We start from the raw sequence: 14,993 nt of genomic DNA on the forward strand, positions 1-14,993 counted from the left end.
CATTGCAAGTAAGCAAATGTTTAGTCACAACATACTAGTAGCTGAGTACAAAAAAAGCTATAATAAAACTAAAAATAATAAAACTATAATCTCTGAAATCAAAATGGCCACAGGAAACTTGAACAAACATGCAATTTTAGGAAATGTAAGTGAAAAGGAATTTTAAGTAATATTAGAAATTAAAGTGATATTTTTATTTCAAATGAAGTGATTCTTTTACATTCTATCTGAAATTCTTTGTCAAAATACCTTCAACTTCAGGAGTTAAAGTGACGTCAGATCCCAAGCAATGGCTGAATCCACTAGGCAGAATTACATTTGTTACCTTTATGGGAGGAGTTTTCACTTGGCCAAATGATCTGCCATCCATAGGACAGTGGGTAACAGGAATAAGCTACATAATAAAATAAAAGTTAATAACATCTCATCTCCAAAACTCAGATCAATAGGCTTAATCCTTATAATAAGTCCGAGTTGACAATCAACGTTTTTTTTTTAGTCAGGAGCTACCTGCTTGCCTAAACTCAGAATTGGTACTAGGTAAAACCTGTAAAATCAGCAGAGCTTTTTGGGGAGTAAACCTCCCTCAGAACCTTGTGTTCTTTTTTTTTTTTTTCAGACTGCATTGTACCATCATTAGAATCTAGTGCTTAACAGCAACTCGCCCTTTCCAAAGAGTCTTAACAAGGTAAGTATGGAACTAAGAACATAAGAATTAAAACTTCCCCATTGTAATACTTTTTCTTTTTTTGTGTGAATAGAATTTCTGGAAGGTAAAAGTTGTTTTTCGAAATCTTTATATTTTTCACATTACCTAATCAGATGACTTGCAGTTAATTAGTTTTCAGAACAAACAGTAAATATAATGGGAGTTAAGAAAAGCATCTTATGATAATCAATTTTAGTGAATGTAGTAAAACTCTCTAAATAGTATTTACATTTCACACCTGCTGAGGAATAAGGGACTTTTGTAAGAATTTCAGGAATCAGCAAATAGAGGAGAAAAATATTTTAGGCAGGAGACTCTTGCTTCCCCTAGAAATGTATGCCTTCTCTGCTTTCATTAAGACTGACCTTGTTTATACGTGTGAATTCTGAACGTACGATTCAGCTTATTTAGAGATGGAGGCCTTTTCTGTTTGTGTAAAATTACCTATTTAATCTCATACTTCAGTAAGTGTTACCAAGAATGCTGCTTTATAATGAATGCTAAGGTATTAGTCCTTTTACTAAAGCTGGTCAGTCCTAAATTCCCTAATGAATTCCTTTCTGGGAGTTTCTTCCCATCACTAATCTAGAATGCTGTCAAATTTTCTTCTGAAACTAAACCCCCAAAATATTTTGGTTTAAAAGAACTTTAGATTTCATTTATTTCCTCCATATTTGCTGTTAAAAAGAGAGGCCAGTAGCAACTAAGACAAAGACAAACACATTTGACTGATAAACTTCAGAAGTTTTCTGGACTTGAGTCTCCTGAACAGCTAGTTAAAAGAAATAATGGCTTGATTTTGTTCTAGTCCTGAAAATAATTAGTGTTGAATCTAAAAAAAATTCTCTAAAATAAAGATTTCAAATACCCCCTTTATTTTACTAACCATATATAGACAAATAAAAAATAATTTTAATGAAGTATTTATATACAGAATAACTAAGTGGAAAGATGGTTAAATTCCTATGTATAGCACTGATTTAAATAGCAAGAATATGTATCTAGAATAACTGAAGATGACATCATAGTACTGTAAGGGGAATATTTAGTTCACTATATGATAAATAGAAAAGAACAGCCAACAAACAAACCCCTTAGTAAAGTATTAATTATTGGTTGAATTTTGAGTTATGCCAAATTAAATGCTAAATTAAACCAACGTTTAAAGAATTTTATATGAAAACTGCGATCGTCAAAGTTCTAAGTGGTTATTTTATGTCTTTTCAATTTAGCCTGCATTACCTTAAAACAGAATTTATGAATTTTTATATGGTAATTTCGTAGGTCTTTCACTGGAGCCCTCACATAAGTGGTATGGCAGGAAGAATAATGCCCCTCCCCCAAACATATCTACATCCTAATTCCCAAAACCTGTGAACCTTGCCTTACATGGCAAAGTACTTTGCAGGTGTGATTAAGGGTTTTGAGATGGGGAAATTATCCTGAATTATCGAGGTAGAAGGAGGCAGAAGGTCAGAGAGAAGGGGAAGTGATCATGGAAGCAGAGGTCTAAGTGATGGCATTGCTGGATGACAGCCAAAAGACAAAGAATGTGGATGGCCTCTAGATGCTGGTAATGGCAAAGAGTAAATTCTCTCCTAGAGCTTCCAGAAAAAATGCAGCCCTGCCAATCTTTTTTTTTTTTTTTTCCCCAAGACAGGGTCTTGCTTTTTTACCCAGGCTGGAGTGCATTGGCACGATCTTGGCTCACTGCAACCATCACCTCCCAGGCTCAAGAAATCCTCCCACCCTAGCCTCCTGAGTAGCTGGTACTACAGACATGTGCCATCATGCCTGGCTAATTCTTTTTTTTTTTGTAGAGACAGGGTTTTGCCATGTTGCCCAGGCTGCACTCGAACTCATGGGCTCAAGTGATCCACCTGCCTCAGCTTCCCAGAGTGGTGGAATTATAGGCATGAGCCGCCAAGCCTGGCCCCTGCAAGTATTTTTAATTTTAGTCCTTTAATACCGGTTTTCAGACTCCTGACCTTCAAAACTGTAAGACAGTATGTTATTTTAAGCCACTAAATTTGTGGTAATTTGTTGTAGCAGCAATATGAAACTAATAGAGGTGGCATACATTTTTCAAGAAGTGACCTGCTTCAGGAATATAAAAAAGGGAAAAGGAAAGAAATCATCTTAAATCACTGAACTAAATTTTATTTGACCATTTGCTCTCTTTTGAAAGACTGGGGCCTGTGACAAGGATTTGAGTAGATGGCATTAAATGATGCACTTTTTTTGTTACATCATATAGATCAATGGCTAAATTTCTTTTTGGAAACCATAGTTTTTAGAAAAAAATTTGTAGATATAGTCCATAAATGAATCAATTTCCTTTGCCTAAACTAAATAATCTTTTTAAAACATTGTATAACTTTTTAAGTCACACAAGTCTCTGTAGCCACTTTGACCTATAATAGAAGCCCTTTGGTTAATCAAAAAATGTCAAGATTAATTTTAAAAGAGTTAATAAAAAAGTAAGGGGGCTGGGTGTAGTGGCTCAAGCCTGTAATCCCAGCACTTTGGGAGGTCAAGGTGGGTGGACTGCCCAAGGTCGGGAGTTTGCCACTAGCCTGGCCAACATGGTGAAATCTCATCTCTACTAAAAATACAAAAATTAGCCTGGTATGGTGGCACATGCCTGTAGTCCCAGCTACTCGGGAGGCTGAGGCAGGAGAATCAATTGAACTCGGGAGGCAGAGGTTATAGTGAGCCAAGATCATGCCACTGCACTTCAGCCTGGGCAACAGCGCGAGATTTCGTCTAAAAAAAAAAAAAAAAAAAAGTAGAGGAATCATTGTCTAATTGATATTCATCTTAAAAACATATGTAAAAGTACATGCATTCATCAATCTTTTGATGAAGGACCAAGGCTTTTTCTGTAGGCAAGGGTCCCTTGATTGGTATTTTTTATGTGATTGTTTTTGGAAACATCATAATCTTATTTTGTCTACAATTTCCAGTTTTGGTTTCTTTAAAGTAGTGAGAATTTAAAGACATGTGGAAAAGATCCGAACTTTGAATTTGTCTAGCTTTTAAAAATAATTTCCTTACATGTTTTCTCTGCATCTTTATCATTTTCTTCATATTTTGTTTTTTTCTCCCACATCTAATTTGATCCTATGGGGGAGGGTGTTGGAAGGGGTGAGGAGACAGAGAGTGCTCTTTATCCAGACTTTCCAAAGTATTCCATTTGGTTTTCATAGACAAATAGAAATAATAATTTAAAATTTGCACTTAGAGTTCCTGTGTTTGTTTAAAATAAAAAGAACTGACATACAGTTAGCTCTTGATAAGTATATGAATGTACTGCTGAAGGCAGAAGTGGACTAGAGAGGAGCCTCAAGTATCAAAAGTTGAGTGTGTTCTAGAATTGGGAGTGTCACTGGAATTAATCTGGTGAGTTCAGTGAAAGTCCGTTAGAGCATGTATGGTAGTCCTAGCTCTTTCCTATTCAGTATAATGTTTTTAAAGTCACCTCTGTTCATGGACTCTAATGTCCTTGGTTTCTGGTTTTCACTTACATCAGAGATTCATTTATATTCTCTACTGTGGTCCAGGTCTTCATAACATCTCTCTTGGCTGGTTTCCCTTCCCCTTCCAGCCTCTTTTTTTCTCAAACCACAGCATTCTAACAATGTGACCTCTCTGTTCAAAAACCATAGATTTTCTGTGTTAAATTTAGTTTTTAGAAGATGGTCATGAAGAAACTAGGTGGTCAAAGACGGAATTTTCAAATGACATGCTTTTATTATTTCTTCTCTCTTTTAATCTCTTTCCTACCATGATCAGATACATTTTAGGGCTCCTGAGTAAAAAGCCCAATTATCCTGACAAAACACACAGATAAAGGGACACATCTCCTTTCTTAGATAAACTACACAATCCAGAGAGTTGAGTTCAGAATTCCTTCCTTCCCTTTCTGTGTGCCTAAATGGAAATAGTTTTATTGTTAGTTTCTATTTATGAAAGTGATATGTTATAGTTTCCTATGTTCTAGCCTCATCTGACATATTGAGCATACAAATATTAAATAACTTCCCTTATGTCAGAGTATGAAGTATGCTATTAAGAAAAGGATGTTCCCTGACTTATATATGTATGTGTGTGTATGTGTGTGTGCACGCATGCTCTATTCACCAAATCAAGCTGCCTTTGATAGTAATCACTAAATAGATACTAAGATCATCCTCATCAAAAACACCATAGGTTTAAACATTTGAATCAAAAGATATAATAAAATGTTCATTTACTAATAATTAATGTGCTTCAGAAGGAAAATTGTAAATAATATAATTATTACCGAATTTTTCTTTGCTTGTAGTTCAGCGAGGTGAAATTCAGCTTTTGCCCTATCATCTGAATTCACAGGACTTCCATCTAACATCTGTAAGTTAGGCAGTCGAAATATGAGCATGTGGCGATGTAGCATTTTTCTACAAATCTGAAAAAAGTTAAACATAACAATTTATTCCCACAAAACTTTTATTTCAAAGATTAACCTGTATAGAGAAGGAAATTTAACATAGGCAACAAAGAGGACAAATAATAGCTAACTTATAGTAATAGATACTACAGATAATGAGCTACCTTTTTGAAAAATTACTCAATTTCCTATTATGTCAAATAAATAATTCTTTTTTAAATTATGACTACCATTTAGAGGTTCAGCCTCCTTTTAAAGTAACAGTATTGTTCACTAACTACAGGCAATCCAAACTCATGAATAGGATTACATTAGGGAAGTTCACTTAAAAGTAACTATTTTGAAACTTATATTTTCCCACGGGCGCTATCTAATTAATTCAACACACACCTACTGAACTATATGATCCATCTCTTCATAGTATCAACCTACTGTAAAAATTTGAGAGGGATATAACAAAGTTGGCTTGAGGTTGTTAACTTCAGAAGGGTCTGCTTGCAAGGATAGCTGTTGCTGGTGTTAGGTATTTGGTGTTTTGTGAGTGTTCCCACCATTCCTTAATTGATAAGGGGAGTTTACTGTGCCTGGACTATTAATACGAACAATATGATTTATGCTCTACCTCATTTCTTTCTGGGGTCTGGAATTTTGGTACATGATAGGAAAAGGGTGCCTGTGTAACCATCCCCCAACAAAATCATTGAATGCTGAGTCTCTAATGGACTACCTTGGGCAAAAACATAACATACAAGTTGCAGCATTTTTCTCACTGTGTGAAGAGTATGCTCTGTGTGACTCCTTGTGGAAGAGAAGGAGCATAAGAAAGCCTGTCCATGGATTCCTCCAGAATCTCCCTGTGTCTCCTTCCCTTATCATCTGGCTGTGTATCCTTATTATGTCACTGTAATAAGTCTTAGCCATGAGTACAATTATATGTTGAGTCCCATGAGTCCCCCTAGCAAATCTGTGATCATGAGAGTGATCTTCGGGATTGCTGACACAGATAGTATGCAGCAAACAAAAAGAAACAGAATAAGAAAGAAACTATCCAGAAAGTATGAATAAACTATCTTAAAAAAAATATATAGTAGATTATATATACAGTAATGGAGAAAGATCGCTAATACATAAAATCGAGTAAAAAAAAAAAAAAAAAAAAAAAAAACTTGATTGGATTCTAGACCACAAAGCAAAATTCATAAATACCAAGAAATTTATGTTTTCCTTTCATTGTTTTCTCTGACTAAATTATGATAACATTAGAAATAAACGACAATGATAACTAGAAATTCTCTATAGATTTGAAATTAATATAGACACTCACGTCTCCCTCAGTAACTCATGAGTTAAAGAAGAAATGCTTTGGGAAGTAGATTTTAAGAAATAAGAAGCAGTAAAATATTACATATCAAAACTTTTAGGATGTTGCTAAAGCAGCAGTTTATAACCTAAAATGTATTGACTGATTCTGAAAAGAAACTGAAAATTAATGAGCTAGGTATCCTACTTAAGACTGACTTCGTTCCTTCCTTCCTTCCTTCCTCCTTCCTTCCTTCCTTCCTTCCTTCCTTCCTTCCTTCCTTCCTTCCTTCCTTCCTTCCTTCCTTCCTTCCTTCCTTCCTTCCTTCCTTCCGTCCCTCCCTCCCTCCCTGCCTCCCTTTCATTTTCTTTCTTTCTTTCTTTTAAAGAGATAGGGTCTCACCCTGTTGCCCAGGCTGAAGTGCAGTGATACAGTCACAGTTCACTGTAACCTCGAATTTCTGGACTCCAGTGATTCTCCCACCTCAACCTCCCAAGTAGCTAGATCTACAGCTGCACACCACCACACCTGGCTAATTTTGAAATTTTTTGTGGAGACAAATCTCGCTATGTTGTCTAGGCTGGTCTCAAACTCCTGCCCTCAAGAGATCCTCCTGTCTCACCATCCCCCCAAAAATAATTTTTTTGAAAAGCAAACTCAAAGTAAAAGAAGGTAATAATAAAGAGTGGAAATTAATGAAATAGAAAACAAAATAATAACACACTTGATGAAGCCAAAATATGGCTCTTTAAATAAACTATTACAATAGACAAGCCTGTAGCAGGATTCATCAACAATAAAAAAGAGAAAGAAAAACGGACAATTTTAGGTATTAAAAAGGTGACAAAAACATGAATATGATGAACATTTCAAAAATTCACAAGAGGATTTTGGTTCCAAAATGGTAGCAAAGAGGCAAGCTGGCTTCTCACCCCCAATAAAAAACAGAAAACAAATATACAGTGCTGAGATCTTCACCAGCAACAACCCAGAGCTCAAGAATGAGGATAAGACAGTTCCCGGGGCCACAGAGAAGTGGAAAAACTCTTAGTAGATGGCAGGAGAACCAGCCTTCCACATACATGATGCCTCCTGCCCCGCTACCCCTCCACGGAATCCTGCCAGACACCAACTGCGTAGAAAATCTGCCCTTAACTCATGGTTTATACCCTGGAAAAAGTAAAATAGAGGTGATCAGTCATCTTCTCCATCTTCTCGGGCTCCCTAGCAGGAGACCTGTCATTGTGTTAACCTGTGGGTAGCATCATGACTGCCTGAAGGGAGAAATACCTCTGAGAATAGGCAGAGACAAACAGGGGAGGCAAGACTACCATCCCCAGCCCAGAAACTCTGCTCTGTAACTTGGCCAAAGTAGATGCCAAATAAAAGTGGCTGCAGGAGGTACATTCCCCTGGTCCCCTGTCACAAGCTCCTAAAAAGCCTTCCCACATTGTCAGGATAATCCCTTTGGGATGCCCCTCATTTGAGATAGGCAGTGCTCTGACCAGTTACTAGAGCTGAGGTGAACTTGGCCTTAAAGTGCCACCCCACCCAGAACCAAAAGGCAGGCGGCAACCTAACAGTGAAGATTTGCTAAACAAATATATTTAATAAAAAGCAAAACAAGCTGGACAGAGAAAACTGGAATAGATAACTAATATTTCAATGCAAAGACATAGATGTATACTCACAAGAAACAATAGTAGACAGGGACCCATGACCTCCCCAAAAGGCTAAAGCAAAAATCCAGTGACTGACCCTAAAGAGATGGTGATTTGCAAGCTTCTGACCAATAATTCAAAATAGTAATTTTAAGAAAATTCAGTAGTCTCCAAGATAACTCAGAAAAGCAATTTAGAAATTTATCAGAAAAATTTAACAAAGGAATTGAAATAATTAAAAAATATCAAATAGAAATCTTAGAACTAAGAAATAAATTTGCTGAACTGAAAACCTCTTTAAAGGCTCTCAACATCAGAATAACCAAGCAGAGGAAAGAATCAATGAGTTCAAAGACTTGCTATTTGAAAATTTACAGGGGTGGGGCAGGGCAGGGGAAGGAATGAAAAGGAATGAAGACCATGTACGAGATATAGAAAATTGCCTCAAAATCTAGATACTCAGGAGGCTGAAGCAGGAGAATTATTTGAACCTGGGAGGTAGAAGTTGCAGTAAGCCAAGATCGCACCACTGCACTCCAGCCTGGGTGACAGAGCCAGACTCCATCTCAAAAAAAATAAAAATAAAAAAAACCAAAAAACAAAAATCCCAAAATGAAAACATGTAAATTGAAAGAAAGTTAAAATTTAGGGGGCCAGAGAATAGAGTTGTGTAGAATTTTTGTGTGTTTTTTTCCTTTGTTTCTGGTTTTTTTTTCTAGGTTTTTTGTTGTTTGTTTTGTTTTTGTTTTTGTTTTTTGAGACAGTTTTGCCTTTGTTGCCCAGGCTGGAGTGCAATGGCATGATCTCAGCTCACTGCAACCTCTGCCTCCAGGGTTCAAGTGATTCTTCTGCCTTAGCCTCCCAAGTAGCTGGGATTACAGGCATGTGCCACTATGCCTGGCTAATTTTGTATTTTTAGTAGAGACAGGGTTTCTTCATGTTGGGTCAGGGTGGTCTTGAACTCCTGATGTCAGGAGATCCACTTGCCTCATCGTCCCAAAGTTCTGGGATTACAGGTGTGAGCCGCCACACCCGGTCATTCCTATTTATCTTCTCAGATAAGTTGTCATCTGTTTAAAATAACTTGTTATATGTATAATTTTTTTAAGCTCATGGTAACCACAATGCAAAAACCTATAGCAGATTCATTAAAAATAAAAGCAACAAATTAAAACACTTAACTAAAAAAGAAGAAAATCACTTATCCACAAAGGAAGACAGTAAAAAAGGAAGGAGTTACAAAACAACGAAAGCAAGCAACAAAATGGCAGTAGTAAGTTCTTAATATGAATAATATCACTGACTGTAAATGATCTCAGTGTTCCAATTAAAAGGCATACAATGGTGGAAAGGATATAGAAAAAAGACCTGAATGTGGGCCAAGATGGCTGATAAGAAGCAGCTGCGGTCTGCAGCACTCACAGAGAAGAGTGAAAGCAGTGAGTGAACTCAGCACCTTCAACTGAAATATCCAGGTTCTCACACTGGGGCTGACTAGGCAATCAACTGAATCCATGGAGAACAAAGAAAAGCAGGGTGGGGTGACAGCCTACATGGGAGTGGCACAGAGCCAAATGAACCCCCATCCCCAGCCAAGGGAAGCGGTGAGTGTGCCATCATGCCCAGGAAACCATGCTTCTCCCATGGATCTTTGCAACCCACAGATGGGGAGATCCCCTTGTGAGCTCATGTCTCCAGGGCTTTGGGTCTGATACACAGAGCAGTGTGGAGTCATGCCAGAGTAGCTACTTAGGCACAGAGACCCAGGAGTTTTATATACTCCAGAGTTGGGATTCTGGCAAGGCAGCAGATCTGTCTGTACATTCCCCTAGGAAGGGGGCTGAATCCAGGGAGCCAAGCAGTGTCAGTCTGCAAGCCTCAGTTTCATGGCACCTCGTAAGTTAAGACCCACTGGCTTAGAATTCCAGCCAGCCAAGGGCAATAGGCTGAGTCTGCCTGAAACCAGAGGCAGTTCCTGGGTGAAGGGTGAGTCTGCCTGAAACCAGAGGCAGCTTGGGAAGGGGTGGCGGCCATTTTTGTGGTTTGGTCAACTCAGCGTTCCAGCCCGCCATCTCTGGAGAGTCCAGGTGGTCTGGACGAGGAGGGTTCCCCCCAACTGCAACACACCTGCTTTGCAAGATGATGCTCAGACTGCTTCTTTAAGGGGCACCCTGATCCATTCTTCCTGACTGGGTGGGACCCCCTTGTGGGGGGCCTTGAGTCACTCCAGCCAGGCTTACATATAAGCACTGAACCCTGATCTCTCCTTGGGATGGAGCTCCTGTGGAGAGAGGCAGCCAGTGTCTCTGTTGTTTGGTTGACTCCGCTTTTCCAGCCTGCTGGCTCTGGAGAGTCCAGGAGGTCCAGACAAGGAAGAGTCTCTCACCAATGCAGCACACTGGCTGTACCAAAAGCAGCCAGACTATTCCTGTAAGTGTGTCCCTGATCCTGTTCCTCCTGACTGGGTGAGACGTCCCAACAGGGTTCTCCAGACACCTCCTACAGGTGTGTTTGGGCCAGCAACAGGTCAGTACCACCCTGGGATGGAGCTTACAGAGGAAGGAGCAGGTTGCCATCTTTGCTGTTTTGCAGCCTTCACTGGATATACCTCCAGGCATGGGAAAAATGGAGGCAATTAGGGTCTGGAGTGCACCCCCAACAAACTGCAGCAGCCTTATGGTTCCTAATAATTAGTGGCCTGATTGTTAAGAACAAACAGACAACAACATCAACAAAAATGACCCCACAAAAGCCCCACTCAAAGGTCAGCAGTCTCAAAGATCAAAGTAGATAAGCCCCTAGAAAAGAGAAAAAACTCAACGCAAAAACATTGAAAACACAAAAAGCCAAAGTGCCTCTTCTCCTACAAATGATCACAACACTAAATAACCAGCAAGGGCACAGAACTGGGCAGAGGCTGAGATGGCTGAATTGATAGAAGTAGGCTTCAGAAGGTAATAACGAACTTCGCTGAGCTAAAGGAGCATGTTGTAACCCAATGCAAAGAAGCTAAGAAACATAATAAAACAATACAGGAGCTGATAATCAGAATAGTCAGTTTAGAGAGAAACGTAACTGACCTGATAGAGCTGAAAAACACAACATGAGAACTTTACAATGCAATCACAAGTATCAATAGCAGAATAGACCAGGCAGTGAAAGGATCTCAGAGCTTGAGAACTATCTTTCTGAAATAAGACAGGGCCAGGCATGGTGGCTTATGCCTGTAATCTCAGCACTTTGGGAGGCCAAGGAGGGTGGATCACCTGAGGTCAGGAGTTCGAGACCAGCCTGGCCAACATGGTGAAACCTGTCTCTACTAAAAATACAAAAATTAGCTGGGTATGGTGGTTTTGCCTGTAATCCCAGCTACTCAGGAGGCTGAGGCAGGAGAATCACTTGAACCCAGGAGGTGGAGGTTGCAGTGAGCCAAGATTGTGCCACTGCACTCCAGCCTAGGTGACAGAGTGAGACTCTGTCTCGAATAAAATAAAATAAAATGACAGAAAAGATTAGAGAGAAAAGAATAAAAAGGCATGAACAAAACCTCCCAGAAATATGGGATTATATAAAAAGATTGAACCTATGACTGACTGGGGTATCTGAAGGAGATAGGGAGACTGGAACCAAGTTAGAAAATATACTTCAGGATATTATCTAGGAGAACTTCCCCAACCTAGCAAGACAGGCTAACATTCAAATTTAGGAAATTCAGAGAACCCCAGTAAGATACTCCATGAAAAGATTAACCCCAAGACACATAATCATCAGATTCTCCAAGGTCAAAATGAAAGAAAAAATGTTAAGAGCAGCCAGAGAAAAAGACAAGGTCACCTACAAAGGGAAGCCCATCAGACTAACAGCATACCTTTCAACAGAAATCCTACAGACCAGAAGAGATTGGGGGCCAATCTTCAACATTCTTAAATAAAAGAATTTCCAACCTAGAATTTCATATCTGGCCAAACTAAGTTTCATAAGCAAAGGAGAAATGAGATCCTTTGCAGACAAGCAAATGCAGAGGGAACTGTCACCACCAGGCCTGCCTTGCAAGAGCTCCTGAAGAAAGCACTAAATATGGAAAGGAAAAACCATTATCAGCTACTCCAAAAACACACTGAAGTACACAGACCAGTGGCACTATGAAGTAACCACATAAACAAGTCTGCAAAATAACCAGCCAGCAGCATGATGATAGAATCAAATTCACACATAACAATACTAACCTTAGACATAAATGGTCTAGATGTCCCAATTAAAAGACACAGAATGGCAAGCTGGATAAAGAACCAAGACCCATTGGTATGCTGTCTTTAAGAGATCCATCTCACATGCAAATACACACATAGGCTCAAAACAAAGGAATGAAGGATAATTTACCAAGCATATGGAAAACAGAAAAAAGCAGGTGTCACAATCCTAGCTTCTGACAAAACAGACTTTAACAGAACAAAGATAAAAAAACGACAAAGAAAAGCATTACATAATGGTAAAGGGTTCAATTCAACAAGAAGAGCTAACTATCCTAAATATATAGTCATACAATACAGGAGCACCCAGATTCATAGCAGTTCTTAGAGACCTATAAAGAGACTTAGACTCCCACACAATAATAGTGGGAGATTTTAACACTCCACTGACAGTTTTAGACTGATCACTGAGACAGAAAATTAAAAAAAATATTCAGGACCTGAACTCAGCTCTGGATTAAGTGGATCTGATAGATACCTACAGAACTCTTCAGCCCCCAACAACAAAATATACATTCTCATTGCCTCATGGCACTTACTCAAAAATTAATCACATAATTGGAAGTCAAACACTACTCAGCAAATGCAAAAGGACTGAAATAATAACAGTCTCTCAAATCACAATACAATCAAATTAGAATTTAAGATTAAGAAATTCACTCAAAACCACACAACTACATGGAAATTGAGCAACTTGCTCCTGAATGACTGCTGGGTAAATAATAAAATTAAGGCAGAAATCAAGAAGTTATTTGAAATGTATCAGAATCCCTGGGGGCAGATAAAGCAGTGTTAAGAGGGGAATTTATAGCACTAAATGCCCACATCGAAAAGTTAGAAAGATCTCAAGTTAACAACCCAATGTCACAACCAAAAGAACTAGAAACCAAGAGCAAACAGACCCCAAAGCTAGCAGAAGACAATAAATAACTGAGATCAGAGCAGAACTGAAGGAGGAAAGAGACATGAAAATCCCTTAAAAAAATCAAGAAATCCAGGTGGTGTTTTTTTGAAAAAATTAATAAAATAGACTGCTAACTAGACTAGTAAAGAAGAAAAGACAGAAGAATCAAATAAACACAATCTGAAATTATAAGGGGAATATCACCACTGACCCCACAACCATCAGAGAATACTATAAACACCTCTGTGCACACGAACTAGAAAATCTAGAAGAAATGGATAAATTCCCGGATATGTACACCCTCCCAAGACTGAACCAGGAAGAAATTGAATCCCTGAATAGGCCAATAGTGAGTCCTGAAATTGAGACAGTAATTGATAGCCTAACAACCAAAAAAAGTCCAGGAGCAGACAACTTTACAGCTTATTTCCAGAGGTACAAAGAACAACTGGTACCATTTCTACTGAAATTATTCCAAAAAAATAGAAAAGGAGGGTCTCCTCCCTAACTCGTTTTATGAGGCCAGCATCATCCTGATACCAAAATCTGGCAGAGATACAACAACAACAAAAAAACTTCAGGCCAGTATCTCTGATGATTGTTGATGCAAAAATCCTCAATAAAATGCTGGCAAACCAAATCCAGCAGCACATCAAAAGGCTTATCCATCATGATCAAGTTGGCTTCATCCCTGTGATTCAAGGTTGGTTCAACACATGCAAATCAATAAATGTGGCTGATCACATGCAAATAACTAAAGACAAAAATCACATAATTATTTCAATAGATGTAGGACAGGCCTTTGATAAAATTCAGCATCCCTTCATGTTAAAAATTCTCAATAAACTAGTTATTGAAGGAATATACCTCAAAATAATAAGAGCCATCTATTATATTCTCCCAGCCAATATCATACTGAATGGGTAAAAGCTGGAAGCATTTCCCTTGAAAACTGACACAAGACAAGTTATCATGTCTCTATCCTCCTTCAGTCTCTCACCACACCTATTCAACATAGTATTGGAAGTTCTGGCCAGGGCAATCAGGCAAAAGAAAGAAATAAATGGTATCCAAATAGGAAGAGAGGAATTCCAACTATCTTTGTTAGCAGATGACATGATCCTGTATCTAGAAAAACCTGATAATCTCAGCCCGAAACCTTCTTAAGTTGATAAGCAACTTCAGCAAAGTCTTGGGATATAAAATCAATGTGCAAAAAAGCTAGCATTCTTATACACCAACAGCAGGCAAGCAGAGAGCCAAATCATGAATGGAACTCCCAATCACAATTGTTTCAAAAAGAATAAAGTACCTAGAAATACAGCTAACAAGGAATATGAAGGACCTCTTCAAGGAGAGCTACAAACCACTGCTCGGGGAAATCAGAGAGGACACAAACAAATGGAAAAATATTGCATGCTCATGGATAGGAAGAATCAATATCATGAAAATGGCCATATCACCAAAAGTAATTTATAGATTCAGTGTTCTTCCTGTTAAACTGCCATTGACATTCTTCACAGAATTAGAGGAAACTATTTTTTTAAAAAAGCCCAAATAATTAAGACAATCCTAAGGAAAAAGAACAAAGCTGGAGGCATCATGCTACTTGACTTCAAACTATACCACAAGGCTACACTAACCTAAACAGCATGGTATGGTACAAAACAGGCACACAGACCAATGGAACAGAATAGAGAACTCAGAAATAAGACTGCACACCTACAACCATCTGATCTT

At 38.4% G+C, this 14,993-nt stretch overlaps 2 protein-coding genes across 9 annotated transcripts in view; one reads left to right on the top strand and one right to left on the bottom strand.

The window, feature by feature from the left end:
• LOC126958986 (uncharacterized) overlaps positions 1 to 1,591 on the top strand; it is a 38,636-nt gene extending 37,045 nt beyond the window's left edge. Inside the window, exon 2 of the mRNA XM_050797820.1 lies at positions 620 to 1,591. Coding sequence (XP_050653777.1) covers positions 620 to 640 — 21 coding nt within the window. The 3' untranslated portion in view covers positions 641 to 1,591. The remainder of the gene's footprint in view (positions 1 to 619) is intronic.
• The window catches only part of LRRC9 (leucine rich repeat containing 9), a 147,632-nt gene that overhangs the window by 8,881 nt on the left and 123,758 nt on the right, over positions 1 to 14,993 (bottom strand). For 7 of the 8 annotated variants that reach the window (XM_050797772.1, XM_050797776.1, XM_050797774.1 and 4 more), the window contains 2 exons: positions 5,016 to 5,156; positions 250 to 394 (listed from right to left, as the gene is read on the bottom strand). In XM_050797772.1, the coding sequence (XP_050653729.1) occupies positions 250 to 394; positions 5,016 to 5,156 (286 nt within the window). Of the gene's footprint in view, positions 1 to 249; positions 395 to 5,015; positions 5,157 to 14,993 lie in introns of those variants that run through there. The other variant, XM_050797778.1, reaches the window with a different exon arrangement.

This window comes from Macaca thibetana, chromosome 7 (genome assembly GCF_024542745.1).
Source record: "Macaca thibetana thibetana isolate TM-01 chromosome 7, ASM2454274v1, whole genome shotgun sequence".
NCBI classification, from domain to species: Eukaryota; Metazoa; Chordata; class Mammalia; order Primates; family Cercopithecidae; genus Macaca; species Macaca thibetana.